General features: G+C 41.1%; 1 protein-coding gene across 2 annotated transcripts in view; it reads left to right on the top strand.

The window, feature by feature from the left end:
• jade2 (jade family PHD finger 2) overlaps positions 1-14782 on the top strand; it is a 235657-nt gene that overhangs the window by 29861 nt on the left and 191014 nt on the right. For both annotated transcript variants that reach the window (XM_086309289.1, XM_086309291.1), the window contains exons 2-3: positions 756-819; positions 8911-8996. In XM_086309289.1, coding sequence (XP_086165415.1) covers positions 756-819; positions 8911-8996 — 150 coding nt within the window. The remainder of the gene's footprint in view (positions 1-755; positions 820-8910; positions 8997-14782) is intronic.

Raw genomic sequence — 14782 nt, forward strand, 5'->3', positions numbered from 1 at the left:
ACATCACTGAGTGAAAGCAGGTTTTAATCCCATCACTAAAACACTGCTGTGACTTTGCAGTAGAACAAATTCCTTCTGGATCAAACTGAATAGCGGCCCAAAGCTCAATTTTAGTTTTCAGTGCTTATCTTAGAATTAGAAAGATAAGGTGACAAATGAACATAATGCTGTTATTAGAAAGAGATGTCCAGATGATAGAGGTTGCTTTTTAGTGCGCTTTATCACAAAGAAACACAGCTGCTTAGAGCTTTAGAAAGCGTCCTAGATTTTATCTGGATGAGAGAAGCCTGTGTTTTTTTGTTTTTTTTTTGCTCTCACTTGATTTGGTTTCACTCCATTATAATGAAGAAAGGAGTACCTTCAGTATTGAAACAGATGCATAAGAAAGGGTCTTGTGCCAAAGCTGGCAGTGAATACAAGGCTAATAAAAGGATGGATTCATTGTCGACTAGTACAAGGATTCCCTCTGTATGTGTGGTGGTGGTGGTTGTGGGGTGGTGGGAGGAAAAATGGAACAACTGTATCCCAGGGAGTCCAAAGTGCTAATGTGTAACGGTGATCAAGTCAGTTTATTCTGGCAGGCTGCCTGCTGGAGGCTCTGACAGATTGGTGCCATCAGCACATTATTTCATTAACACTTGTGTTTTCATGGTGAACATCTTCTCACTCGTCATTTTTCTCTCTCTCTCTTGCCCCCCTCCCTCCCTCCCTCCCTGCCCGCCTGCCTGCCTGCCTGCCTGCCACCCCCCTAACAGATGGAGAGCGAAAAGAAGAGGAGAAAATACTCCACGAGCAGCAACGACTCTGACACCACTGACAGTAAGTTGGGATTCAGGGAAAGGGTATCTGTGTGTGTGTGTGTGTGTGTGTGACGATGGAATCCTGAAAGTGTGAGAAAAGCGAGTTCCTCTGCTGCTTTTATACGGTGAGCTGCCTGGTCTTCGTCAATTCCCAATTCTCGTATTCACTCTCCATATAGACTTTCCTCCTGTCTCATGGTTGTCCTCCCTCTGCTCATTAAGACTTGCCATTTTAAAACCGAGCTACACTGGAAACATGAGCGCGATTTAACCAGTTAGCATAACAGAAATCACCGGTGGGAATAAGAACTTAAGGTTTGAAGAATAAAGTCTTTATTTTTAGAATAAGTGCGAATTTGTCGGAAAATGTCGTTCTTTGAGAGAGATGTTGCTACGAAAACAGATTGTGGTGCATCATTACTGGACGAGCAGATTGCAAAATTTGAGGCATTTTGAAACGGAGCCTGCAAATACAGGTGGTTTACTTGGGCAATACCACAAGGAAAGCCATCTTTTTCAGTTTATGCAACACAAAACAGCCATCTGTGTAGTAAGTACGACTTGGGGGTCTCGGAGGCTCGTCTTGTCCCTTTTAACAGAAAAACCTTCTTGTAGGTGTTTTGTATAATTGCATGTTGATCCAGTGGTTATCACCGTTCCCTCACACTGGTTTAAATCCTTCAGTCGGCTAGGACCCCTCTGCGTGGGGCATGTTGTCCGTGTGCTTGCGTGGATTCTCTCTGGGTATTCTCCCAAAGTCCAAAGCCTTGTGTTTTAGCTTAACTGGAGATTGCTTTGACCGTATGACTTGTTATCTGTCTCTCTGGCTGGGCCATAAAGGGGCACTGGATTACCCCTCCAGGGTGTATCTGACCTTTCGCCTCATGACAGCTAGGATAGTCTCCAGCCCCCACGACCTTGAATCGGATAAGAAGTTAGGAAGATAGATGGATGTCCCCCTGCGTGTGACATTTTAACCATTCTTCCCATGCAAAGTTCCATTATTTGCAAAACCTTGAGGGTTTTCTTGCACGTATCATCAGTTTCAGGTCCACCCACAACATTTCAGTGGAGCTAAGATCTGTACTTGACTGTATATTGTACAGTCCCTTGTGTCTTTTCCAATTTCTCTAACTGGTACAAAGGTCTGTGTATTTAAGTCTTGTAATACTTTGTTAAAGTAAAGAGAAGATGTGCAGATCCAGATAAACCCTGATCTCTCCGGGGAAATCAAGTTGATGCTGTTTATTACGATACGAATTATTAAAAACAAAGTTGGAAGTTGCGTTTGAGTGCAGTTGAACTTGATGAACTATGTCAGTAAACACACCACAAACTGCAACCACGCTCTTTTTTTTTTCTTTTCAGAAGCTGCATTATCGCGTCAATTCTCACGCCTTCGCCAACCTCTGCTGAGGTTGGCATCTCTTTATCACCACCGAAAAAGTAGATTCAGCTCACAATGTTTTGGCGTGCATCAGGTTTGGTTCTTTATTAATATCTGGACTTAGATATCTCAGACAAAGCCGTCTTTTGCTTGCAGGGCATGTCTGGATGTCAGTTCTGGATGTGTTTGAGCTCCCCACTTTACTAAATAAGGTGCTTAATACACGCAGACTCAAAGTCAATAAAGCGGACATGTCACATTTGCATTTTGCAGTTATGTCTGGCCTTGTGTGCTTTACATTTAATGTTGAGCACATAGTTAATTAGCTGAGTGACAAATTGATATTATAGGGTGGGATGCATGGTTTGACGGAGTGGCAGATATGTTTTCCTCCCAGAGTTAATGACACAAACTCAAACAACTTCTAAGACGAGCAGACAGGCAATCCTCTAAGACGAGAGGATAGGAACATCTGGCCAGACTACCGCATGTCTGACACTGGCAGCTTCTGTAGAGAAATGAATCTTTTAACAGTCTTCGAATGAAATACGTTGTTATACAAGCACAAATGGCCACAACAGCTGATGACTGTCTTTAAAATACGAGGGTTTATTCACTGAAGACAGCCAGCGATTTCAATTTCATTTTAAATGTCATTCTTCTCGGCTTTTGTCAGTTCAGTGTGACTAATTCTTGGCATTTTCGCGGCACGCATTTTTGCAGTAAGCAAATATATTTGTTTGGCTATTCCCTTGGCAATATTAGAGAACAGATCAAAATTAGACACATCAGAAAGCGAGCTGTACAATTAAAAAAAAACAACAGAACCTGGCATTTGTTTTGGTGTCGCTAAACCCGGCTGCGCTAATGAGGTTTTCAGATATTATTTTAATGCTTGTCTAAATGAGTATAAATAAAAGAGTTATCCTTTCACAGCGTGGTGCCTTGAAAACTATAATGATAAAAGTATTCTCACCCATCTTGTGGTACATTTGTGTGTACGCCAGAGCAAAATATTTTCATTTGTGACAATCTTTTTCTGGAATTAAATCCAGTTTGGTATTTCAGCTTAATATAAATGGAACTGTAGTGATAGAAGAGATTAGATAAAGAGAAGCACTGACATTACTCTAGAAGCTTAAACAGGGATCTGATCAGGAAGAATTGTCAGTACTTTTAATACCTTCTCATTGAGCTCCAGTGTGCTGAGAAATCTTGGACTGTGGAATTCATGCAAATGTTCTTTCACACATACCGCCAATTTAAATACTGCCGCTGACCAAACATTGCAGTGGAACTCCTCGATGACAGGGGCCTTCGCCACAGCAAGACAGCGGGCGTCAGGAATGTCTTGAGGAACACAACAAAGAGCCTGGTTGCAGCCTTTAAATTCCAAATTCTGAACATCTGCCAGATGCACCGGAACAGGCCCGATCCCTGGATGCCCCACCCACAACCCACAGGACCCAAAGAAACTGCTGCCAACTTCACAGCGGTAGACGCCACAGGACACCCAAGATGTGTTATGCCCATGCATCGAGGCGTCCAGGATGTTTTGGCAGCACGAGGCGTAGCCGTACACAATATTAGACAGGTAGTATAGTCGTGGCTGATCAGTGGGGATCTGCAGCCGGATTAAATCTGGGAAATGTAGTCATTCAAACTGTTTACACTACAGGCTAAAATGACCTCTGAAGGGCTTAACTGTTGTGTGGTCACAGCCCCGCGTGTATAATGCATTTTACAACAGGTTTAACAGGCTGTTTTGCAGACGTGACCGAGCCACCCCGCGTTGGAGGCCATGCACTTTGCTTTATAATCAGCCTTTAGCTGTTAGCTTCCCCTGCTCACTGCAGTGTGGGCTCCAGCTGCATCTGCTCACTGGAGGTTATCAGGTTTCTAATTGAAGGATGCCCATGATAATTTTGGCTGCTGTGCATCCAGCGTGGCTTTTAATTAACACGCGGCCACGATGGTAACTTCCAACTGCGCCGCGGCCTGTTTTGGTTATCTGGCCACAGTGATTGAGCTCTGCAGCTGCACTATGTTGGGCACGTGTAGATGTAACCTGCCTGGACACACACATTCTTGAGGAGTGCAGATTCATGAGTAAATGTAAAAAATCCTTAACAGATTAGTGTGCAGTCTGTTTTTATACCCTCGACGCTTACACGCATGGAACACAGTACTAAACAGAGAATGGTGGACAAGAAAATCAGCGGTGTCTGAGTGAGGTGTCATTCATCATCGGACTTCTGGAAGCTGTTTGGCTTTTTTGATGCTTGCGGTGGAGGCTGCTGCTGTGTAGGTGTCAAACGATGTTGCGACTGAGATGTATGATTAAAAAACTAATAACAGATTCTTGGCCGTTCTAGGATCTAACTGCCCAGTTTAACTTTGAAGAATGAAGGCTGGTTCTGTCTGACACAGATACTGTATATACATACAGCACCACACACTGTGTCCTATATCAGCCTGTAAGGTAAGCACACTGTGAATCTACGCCAGCGGTCCCCAACCCCTGCCGTTTGGTACCGGGCCGTGAGAGTTGAGGCTCGGGTGTAAAATTTATGGTTTTCAGGGTTTTTATTGTAATTTTTTAAATTGTTTTTATTGTTAACTCAGTTTCCCCAGGTATTTTCCCTTGTGTTATGAATAAATCTCCTCTTTTTTTGGTATCGGTACTGGTGTTATTTTGTTGTATTTATCCGCAACACCTTAAAGGCCAGTCCGTGGAAATATTGTCGGACATAAACCGGTCCGTGGTGCAAAAAAGGTTGGGGACTGCTGGCCTACACCTTAGAAAAGAAACAGAAGGATTCATATTTGAAGGTGCAGTCAAGAAGTTCTGGCAGTCACTCTAGCTCGTTTGTCCAGCAAGCACCCAAATACCTTATTGCTGAAATCCAAAGGGCCCGACTGTCCCTTTACTACCTACCCTGGTCTTTCCCCCTCTTTCTTGTCTATTCCTTAAGCAAAACAAATAAAGCCGGAAAGGCCAAAAATAAAGACGTTCTGGGACTGCGTTATGTCTAAATCAAGTTTGTATGAGCTGATTTTGAATATTGTGTTGACATTCCCTTGAAGCGCTCTGTATCTTGCATCTCTGGACCACTTTCAGTGCAACTTCTGTTTGCACTTTTTCCTCTGAGATGCCCTCACTCCAACCGGTCACGGCCGATGCCCCTCCCTGCCTGAGGTTGGTTCTGCTGAAGGTTTCTTCCTGTTAAAAAAGGGTTTTTTCCTTCCCACTGTCGCCAAAGTGCTTGTTTGGGGGAGGTCATATAATTATTGGGGTTTTCTCTGTTTTCTTTGTATTATTGTAGTGTGTCAATCTGTAAGTAGAGCGGACCGTTAAAGAGGAAAAGATCACACACAAATATGTCTGTGTGTGTGCTGTAATGACTGACAATGTAGGCAAACTGTGTATGGTGAAAAAATGTAGGAACATTGATGTGTTAGTGGCTTCCAATACAGTATGTCTTTTTGTGTGTGTGTGTGTGTGTGTGTGTGTGTGTGTGTGTGTGTGTGTGTGTGTGTAGTGTTGGTGATTTTTGAAGAGAGGCTCTCAGCGCAGTTTGCTCCTCAGACGTCATGAGCAACATTAGCGGGGTGGCAGCACTGCTGTTGTGGAAAGGGAAATATGTTGAGTGGGAGGCAGCGCACGCATGCACACTCGCATAAAGTCACGGTCGCAGATGTTAAATCGCAGAATGTCGTGTCGATTTTATGTTTTATCCATTATGCGTGTGATATAATTTAATTGCAGATTCGATCCAATTTTTAGTGAGTTTCTTATGGTCACACGAGAAAAGTGTCGCAGGAGGATTTGGGGTTTATTTATTTTAAATTTAGGAAACAGCATAAGGGGCATCTTTTCCTCAATCGGTTTGGCCTCCATTCACAAACATGTACAGGTACACTTGGAAAGAGGTGTGCGCACACACACACAGCTGTTGATTGAAGCGGTGGGTGGGATATTGGCTCCGGTGTCTGGTTAACTGCAATTAGGTTGTGTATTAATAAGGTTGTAAAGGACCACAGTGGACTAACCGCTTAACAAGATGCTATTTATGCGGCCATTACTTATTAAAGCTTTTAATAGATCATCATCAGTCTGCTTCAATTAAAGGTCTGACTCATAGTGGTAGTGCTGCCACGGGCGTTCAAAGTCACAAAGAAGGTTTTTGTTTGGCTGCTTTCTTTAAATGCTTCTCTGCTGCGTTTGAATCACCTCCACTGGTGTGAATTACAAAAGTATTGAACCCCATCGCATGCTCATTTTAAGAACCTTTGATGAGCAGCTTCTTGCTCTCTAATAAGTAACCGATTCCCCGCCGGTTGGTGCTGGCTAACAGTGTTTAAAGAAACAACAAAAAAGTATTATCGTTTTATTGTAAACCCTCTCTGCAAAACAAATTTCTCCATAAAATTTCTTTGGCGTGAATTTCAGCACACGCTGTGCGCTCGAAGTCCAATCTACAGCCAGAGACCTGTTCCTCATTTTCCCCACTTTAAATCAACATTCACACTCATTAAACATTCTTGACAAATCAAACGCAGATTAAGTTGGCTTTGTGTTCTGATCCAGATGAATGAAGACTTGAAACACTCCCTTCTTTCCAGCTGTGAGTCAGAAAAGGAAGGTCAGAAAAGGCTAATTTGTCTGCCAGAAAAAAAAAAAAATTGATGTTTTCTCCTCTGGTCCTCAGCAGAAAACTTCACTGAGTAGCGAAAAAGATGTTTGCAGCTCTTCGGTAGGTTGTCTCCTTTGTGGCATCCAGGAGGGCAGATTTCAAAGATACATTTACGAATGTCATTCTCTCTGTTTTGAATAGATTAACACTTGTTAGAATGTTTTTATTGCAATAAATGCAATTAATTGCAAACAACTTTCTGTGCAGTCCTTTCAAGACATCTTTTGAATCCTTAATTGAAATCTACTGGTGAATTCTGCTACAGCAAGAATGGTTGTAGGAGTTTAAAAGGTTTTTAAAAAGTTAAAACCTTATTTGGGTGCAAAGATAAATGAAGAAAATCAGAGAGAGAGCAAAAGAGAGGAGGAAAGATGGAGGAACGTTAATAAATGGGCAAGTGCAGTAAAGAAGAAGTGAGTGCACCTATGAAGAGGACAAAGAGTGGATAGACGGTCCTAGTGACGTAACTGATGACATACATGGAGGTCTAGGTGAGAGGTTGGTGCTAGTACCGATTGTAAAGGACAAGAGTGATGTGCAGAGCTGTGACTGCAGTGGGATAAAGCTGATGAATCATAGCATGAAGATATGGGAAAGAGCTGTTGAAGGTAGGTTAAGGAGAGAGGTGATCAGTGAACAGTATGACTTCGTGCTGAGAAAGAGAATTACAGATATGATGTTTGGTCAAAGAATGTTGATTGAGAAGATCAGAAGGAGCTGCACTGTTTTTGTGGATCTAGAAAAGGCATATGATGGAGTGCCAAGAGATACTGTGGTACTGCATGAGGAAGTCAGGAGTAGCAGAGAAGTATGTGAGGGTGGTCCAGGACATGTATGAGGACAGTGAGACAGTGTGCTGTTGGAATGATTAGGTGGGTATGGGATTACATCAGGGATTGGCTCTGAGCACTCTGTTGTTTCTAGTGGTGATGGACGGGTTAACACATCTCCATGGACTGTGATGTTTGCACATGACATTGTGATCTGTAGTGAGAGTAGAGAGCAGAATACACGTGTGAAAAAGAGGTAGACAGGTGTGTCAGTGAAGAAGGAGTAGATGCAGTGGATGAGGGTTGAGCTGGGGTAAACCATCCAAAGCAATGGACAGTGCACGAGAAAGATGAAGAAGAGAGTACAGGCAGCAGTGAGTTGGTGGATGTGAGAGTCAGGAGGGATTTGTGACAGAAGGAGGAAGAAGAGCAAGAGTGAAAGGGAGGGTTTACAAGATGGTAGTGAGACCTGCTATGATGTGTGGTTCAGAGACGGTGACACAAAAAGACAGGCGGTGGAGCCGAAGACCGTTAAAGTGAGCCGTCGAAAGAAGAAGACAGTGATTTTAGAGAAAGATTAGATAAGATTCAGTATTGATACATTTTGCACTAAAGGATAAAGAAACTTGATGAAATATCAAATGATGCAGTGGCTCGAAATATCACTGTGCTACACCTGTTGTATCCTGTTCGATGGTGACGATTATGGTTTTATTGATCATATTCATGGAGGAAGTACTTCTGTTGATTGACAATAACATTGAGAAGGTGTGATTGGGGCTTTCGAAGAAAACGTCTTTCTGTGCATCACACATTACAACAACCTGGGAATTATGATGGGTTGTGAGCTGGATGAGCTCACGCTCTCGTTTTGATGACATTTCACTGCTGATTATATAGATGCAAGTGGAAACTAAAGTCTGTTTAGATAATGCTTCAAGATAAACGCCCAAAAAGGTGCCCAAATGTGTTTCAAGAGTGTTTGCCAAGTGTGCTATTTTTTCATTCCTTTGAAAGGGACTTAAACTCCTCCATTATAACCAGTTCTGGTAATTTCAGGTTCTAAAATAGTATGGCAACTTTGTTTTTTGTTTGTTTTTTTCCCAAATTAACTTCGTTCGGCTCTGGAGTAGAGCACATGGTGAGATAAGGTGTTAAACTGAGAGCAGAGGAGAAGAGCAAAACTAGAAACTCTAAAAAGAATTCACATACTTACACTGACTGTGGTATCATTGCTGTCTTTGTTATTCCTGCAGGTCAAGTGACGTCGTGGTCCAGGTCATCCAAGAATACGGGCACCAGCAGCACATGGGTCCGCCACCAGCACAAGAAACCATCAGAGGTAAGTTAGTTTGGCAGCTGGGTTTAGTGACTCAGACCCATAGAGTACACCAGCATGTGTTTAATGAAACCCAGTCTCTGTTTGACCGTGACAAGCTCACAATTTTGCTCCACTTCAATGAAAGAAATTTGTTTTTGGTTTGCAAAATTGGCAGAAATGGTCACATTCAAACATTTTTGGTCAGCTTGTCCATGATATTCAAATACCCAGTCACATCCTTTGTTTGCTTGGTTGCATGTAATGTGGGCATTGTTGCTACCGTCTCATGTTTCAGAGCTAGTTGCCACTGCAGATCTGTAAGAGACCACAGAGTATTTGATAAAAACATATGTCAAAACATGCTTATTCCACTGTCCAAGCGTACACAATCAGTGGAAATCAAATAAATTCACACAAAAGGCATTTGAGAGTCAGTGAATCAGTGAAACGGTCGCTTCTGTCCAATGTAAATACAGCCATCTCCGTCACCGCAGCAAAATCAACCAGGCGCACTGATGGCATAAATTGGTTGGCTAAAATACCAGGTTGTAACATCCATATGGTCATGATGAATGAGCCACGGGCTCTCAAATGACCACCCTGAGCAAGAAACTGGCATAATCCAGTTGGAAAATGGTGCACTCTACCAGTTGTGGCAATGTGTTGCCTGCCACAATCACACATTGCTCCCACTCTCAGTGAAGTGGGCTCTGATCTGTTTAAGGAGAACTCGTCTCTTGCTTTTTGAAGAGTTTCACTTCAAAAATAAATCTGCCATTTGGAAGAAATTGCATTTACTCTTAAAAAATTAGCAGGGGGGGAATTTTTAAATAACGCAGAGGAGGTAACTGCCTCTGACGGCAGATCTGGGCTTCTAAGGATGTTCAATGACAAAGTTCTTTAACAAAATGAATTCATATACTTTAAGTTAATTTGCTCCCACCTTATCTGTATCTCTGCATCGTGGCTCAAAAGAAATGTCAAAAACTAGCAAAAGTGAAGAAGCTCAAATATTCTGTTTTTCAGTGACTTTTAAAAGAAGAATGAATAAAGCAAAATGGCATGCATGCCCCGAACCACCCTGAAGTACGAGTCATCAGCAGAGCATCTGTCAGGCCTGTGCATTTGATGCTTCCTCCCCCTCAGCTCCATCCAGTTAACCACAGGCTGTTGGAAGGTCCTGTCAGCAATCAGTCTCTCAGTAATTACTACTTTAGCTCTCTGCTCTGACCCGGGCCTCAGCTGAAGAGCCAGGGGCCATGTTCCCTTTCATAATGCTGCCTCCTCGCTCCGGGGCACGCTGCTCTTTCATAAAGGATGGTGTTTTGAAGTAATGTTTCTGCTTTTTCCGAAGCAGTGAGTGACAAGAAAGGTTGAACAAACAAAAAAAAAGCGGGTGGCAGCTGACAAAGGTTCAGTGCAAAGTTTTCAAAAAGAGTTGTGAGTGCATTTGAACTGGTGTCAAGACAGCTTAACTCATTTAATGTAAAAAATCTGGTGCTTTTTGCTCTCTTGGTGCTGATAGAAATATCACGGCTGTTTTTCCACTTTAGTTTGTTTGGGTCTTTGAGCCTTTCTGTTTCCACTTTGGCGTAGTGTCCATCGCATTGACAAGGTAATGTTACAATTTTGTGATATCATTTCGCAAACATGCGAAAGGAAGGGATTTGTGGGATTGGTTACTTACTGTAACCCTAGGTTCTATGATTACAGGTGCAAAAGCTGGTTGCTAGATCTCTGTTTGTTTTACTTAAACGGTGAATCTTTACATTATTTGTAACGTTTTGAGTTTACCTGTTAATATTGCAAACATTCAAAGTGATGTTGCTTTGCTAACTGACAATGTCCACCTACTGCAACCATCAGAAGGCTAGGTTCTTTAAGCTTTTGATTGTTAACCCTCTAGAAATATCCATAATTGAGTTTAGTGTAGATAAGTAGAGACCATTTAAATCAGCCATGCGATTTAAACAGTGAAGAAAATGGATGGATGGTTTCAATCAGGAATTGTATAATTCAACAACATTATTGCTGGTATAAAAGTGCTCACTTGTAAATCACTTATAACTCACTTATATCTGTTACAGTCATTTTTTAAAATTCTCTTCCGGAAAGGCTGGAGGACAACTTCAGATTCGTTATTTCACGTTTAAATCAAGAGGTTGATTATCAGTGTCTGACCTACTTTTTCAACTTTAGAGGACTTTGTTTGTATCTGATTGTTTTCTGACAGCCAATCCAAAAATCAGGATCTCTTTGCACGGTAATTTACCAGGTGTAAAAGTTGGATCTAATTCTCAAAGTCTCTTTAATTTTTGACCTAGTTTTTTTTATTATAAGCAATTACCCTGCAAAATCAAGGGAAGACTGTTCTTCTGAAATTGCTCAGTGTCATCTTCAGAATTCATACAAAGCTAATGAGGAGGCAGTGGGTTGCAATGAAAAATGGCATTGATGAATACGGAAAACCCACACATGACTCAAAAAACTCCTTGATTACATGTGTAGTTATTCCTTCTAGCCTGTTAATTGGGCTCATGACTAAATGTTTCAAAGGGAAGTCATCCTTTGACAGCATTTTGAGGAGCTAACAAAGACACTGTCCTTAAGCCAGAATACAGGACTAACCCATCTTTGAGTACTAACTGGTTGCCTGTCAGCACTTCAACCAGAGGTGGCTGCAACTGCTGTCAGAGTGTGAATCGTCCTGAGGCGATAGCAACACCTTGCTGTGTGTTTTATAGTTCAAACGTCACATGCCTAAGAAAAAAGGCCTTCCTCCCTTGCTGATAATGCTAACATTAGTTCCTTGTTTTTACTTGATAGGCAGTTAACTACTCTCCAGGGTCAGGAGTGAGGTTTCCTTTGCTTGCCAAGTGTGGTGAGCACCAGCCTGGACACAAACCGAAAACAGACGCTCTGCAAAGCTGTAGACTCAGCAGCTTTTAAATGAGAGTTTGTAGTTTCCTTCTGGATTGTTGTTACGAGTGACATGACTATTTCACTTTTTTCACCTAGCTAATGACAAAGGATGAAAGGAAGTATGTAAGTGGTAGATAAATGTGGCTAATATAGACGAGCGAAACAACAAATGTCACATTTCCATGTGGTTTTTGTTCTCGAAATGGTTCACTGGGTGAAATAGACTTCTAGGCTATGATGCTTAAGTGTGCTCTATCAAAGATTTCTTCTAGTTTTTAACCTCCCTCCCCTTCATCCTTCCATGAAAAGCCTGGTTCTGTCAACTACTGTACATGGCGTGTTTTGTAGTTAGTCCAGTGGTTGGAACTACATGCTTTTTTTAAAAACATGTCAACAAAAACATTATTTTTAGGTAGTGAAGAATCCTCACGATTTGCATCCCCACTGGTGAGAAAATTGAACAGTAGCTCCAAATGTGGGTTTCTGGGTTTAAAAGTTTATGGGTTGATGCATACTCTTGGTCGGAGGGAGGTGTGGCAAATGTTAAACACTATGGACTTTGTAATGACAACGTAGTGCTTTTCTAAAAATGAGCCATCTTTATTTGCGCCTTTGCGAGTCGTACTCCAGCTTTGCCTTTTCTTAGAAGTGGTTTAGATGTTTTTTTCTCGGCGGAAGGAGGACACAGTCAAATGCTTCCTTTTTTTCCCTAGTTTTTTTTTTTTTATCTTGTTTTAGATGAGGGTGGAGATGGAGAATTTCAATGGTTGCTAGATGCATAAACATAGAAAACATGAGATTGGCATTGTTGGGAATAGTTCAAGGCTGCAGGTGTGAAGAGATGAAAACTGTCTGCTACTGCTTACATGCAGCTTACACAGAAAAAGAAGCTTAGTTTACAAAAATCTTTTTTGAGGGAAAAATCAATCCATTCGTCATGGTCTCTATTGGGAGATGCGAGCAGACACAGCAAGGGTTTATGTTTATGATGTCTGTTGGTGTTTTTTCCTTTATGCATAGTGTATGCATAGGGAGAGCAAAGCTGCAGAATATTAAATATGCATAGTTAACATTAGAGAATAAAATGAATAGCAACTGGTCTCTGTGACCTTGATATTTTGATAACTTACTCTGTGAGTTGCACACAATTTAACGAGGATGATCTGTTATTGAGCAGATTGCTGCCTTTGAAATGAGGACTTTTGTACCGCATTTAATTAGGCATGTAAAATTCATCAAAAGTATATTTAATGCTGTAATACAAAAAAATAAAGCTATTTGGGACAGGAGTGACCCAGATGGTATTTTAGGGTTTAACAAATCTCAACAAACAAAATGAGGTTTATATTGTATAAACAGAACAGAAATAAGCTGTATACAGTCTGCAGCTGGGCATTTAGCAAAAGCTGTGACCTGCAATCAGTGATGCAGTTAATCAGCTATTTACAACTGGGAAGGGGAACAGTTAAATATTGTGTACCCACCAAAGGCATGAAATTAAAAGCGATTAATTTAAAAAAAAATTTAATGCTATATCATGTGGGTAGTCTTGATTAAAACAAATAGAATACCTACACTCAGTCAAAGTACTGTAATCTGCTTATTAATCCAGATTAATGCATCTTAAGCCGTCATCATCATCAAAACAATATGGCAATATATAATATGTAGTCGCAAATTATGATTGCTTTATTTTCTGGGCCTACCAAAGCGGGATGGCATGATCGGAAGCACTAGTTTCACACCTTTCAACTTGTCACAGTATTTTCAATAACAAATATCCAGCAGCCCCGTGGAGGCGAGAAGGGTAAGATAAATGTCACCTGAGTAGGCTTTACAGGCAATTTACAGCAAGAAGGCTTTGAACTAGAAATGATAATATCAGCCACTTCTGGTGCAACATGGGAGGAAGGAAGTGGTATCAGCGGGGGGATTGCCGAAAAAGATGATGAGCAGGTGTGAAGCACTTTCGATAGCATTGTTGTTTAACTGTGTGTGTGTGTGTGTGTGTGTGTGTGTGGAGACAGAAGTCAGCTGTAGATGCTGTATATGGATTTTACATCAGCAGGGGTGGTATACAATATATCAGCACTTGTTCAGTGAAAGTAAACCAAAGTAAAATGAGATTAATATAGATTGTTTTATTGTTTAAGGTGTTTGATATGTAATACTTCCAAGATTTTAATTAATACTGCCTCGATTTTCCTTTTAGTGAGCATGATTTAATGTTAGTAACCTAAAGACAGCTTTATAGGATGAGAAGTTTATTTTGCTTATATGTAATTTATTCATTTTTTGAAATCATATATTGAGTGATGATATGATTACAAAGCAAAAATGAGTGGGTTTTGCAGTTGCATGTTAGCAAGCTTTATCTATACGTTAGACACAGGCACATGCTAATTAGTGCTAAGTAATAGATAAATGGATAAGAGTTTTATTTACAAAAATGTAAGGGAAATTAGGACAGTTAACTGCACAGAAAACTTGTAGTATTAATTAGATAATTGCATTTCTACCACAAATACACTTGACATGGCAGCGATTGGAATTAGCGCAGACAGTGAATGGCTAACGGTGCTTTGACCAATACGCACCTTTAATTGTAAGCCTTAACAAAACAAAAATGCAAACATAGGTAAGTTGTTATCTATAAAAGGTAACAAAAAGGTAAAAAAAAATAAAGCATTGTCCGTACAGTTAATATGAAGTGGAAATTTGGTAGCAGCGAATTGTATGGGATTCTACAGATAGATGAGCGTTTTCATTGTCACCATCTTGCGCTTTTGAAAAGTGAGAGATGTGATGAAATGTGAAACTGCACACACACTAGCTAAAATGTGTAATATTCCCTATAGACAATAGGTGGCCTCAGTTTTTGGTAT

Source organism: Aulonocara sp. 'chitande type north' Nkhata Bay, linkage group LG10 (assembly GCF_057382095.1).
Source record: "Aulonocara sp. 'chitande type north' Nkhata Bay isolate Kocher_YH1m ecotype deep benthic linkage group LG10, A_spYH_male_GT1.1, whole genome shotgun sequence".
NCBI classification, from domain to species: domain Eukaryota; kingdom Metazoa; phylum Chordata; class Actinopteri; order Cichliformes; family Cichlidae; genus Aulonocara; species Aulonocara sp. 'chitande type north' Nkhata Bay.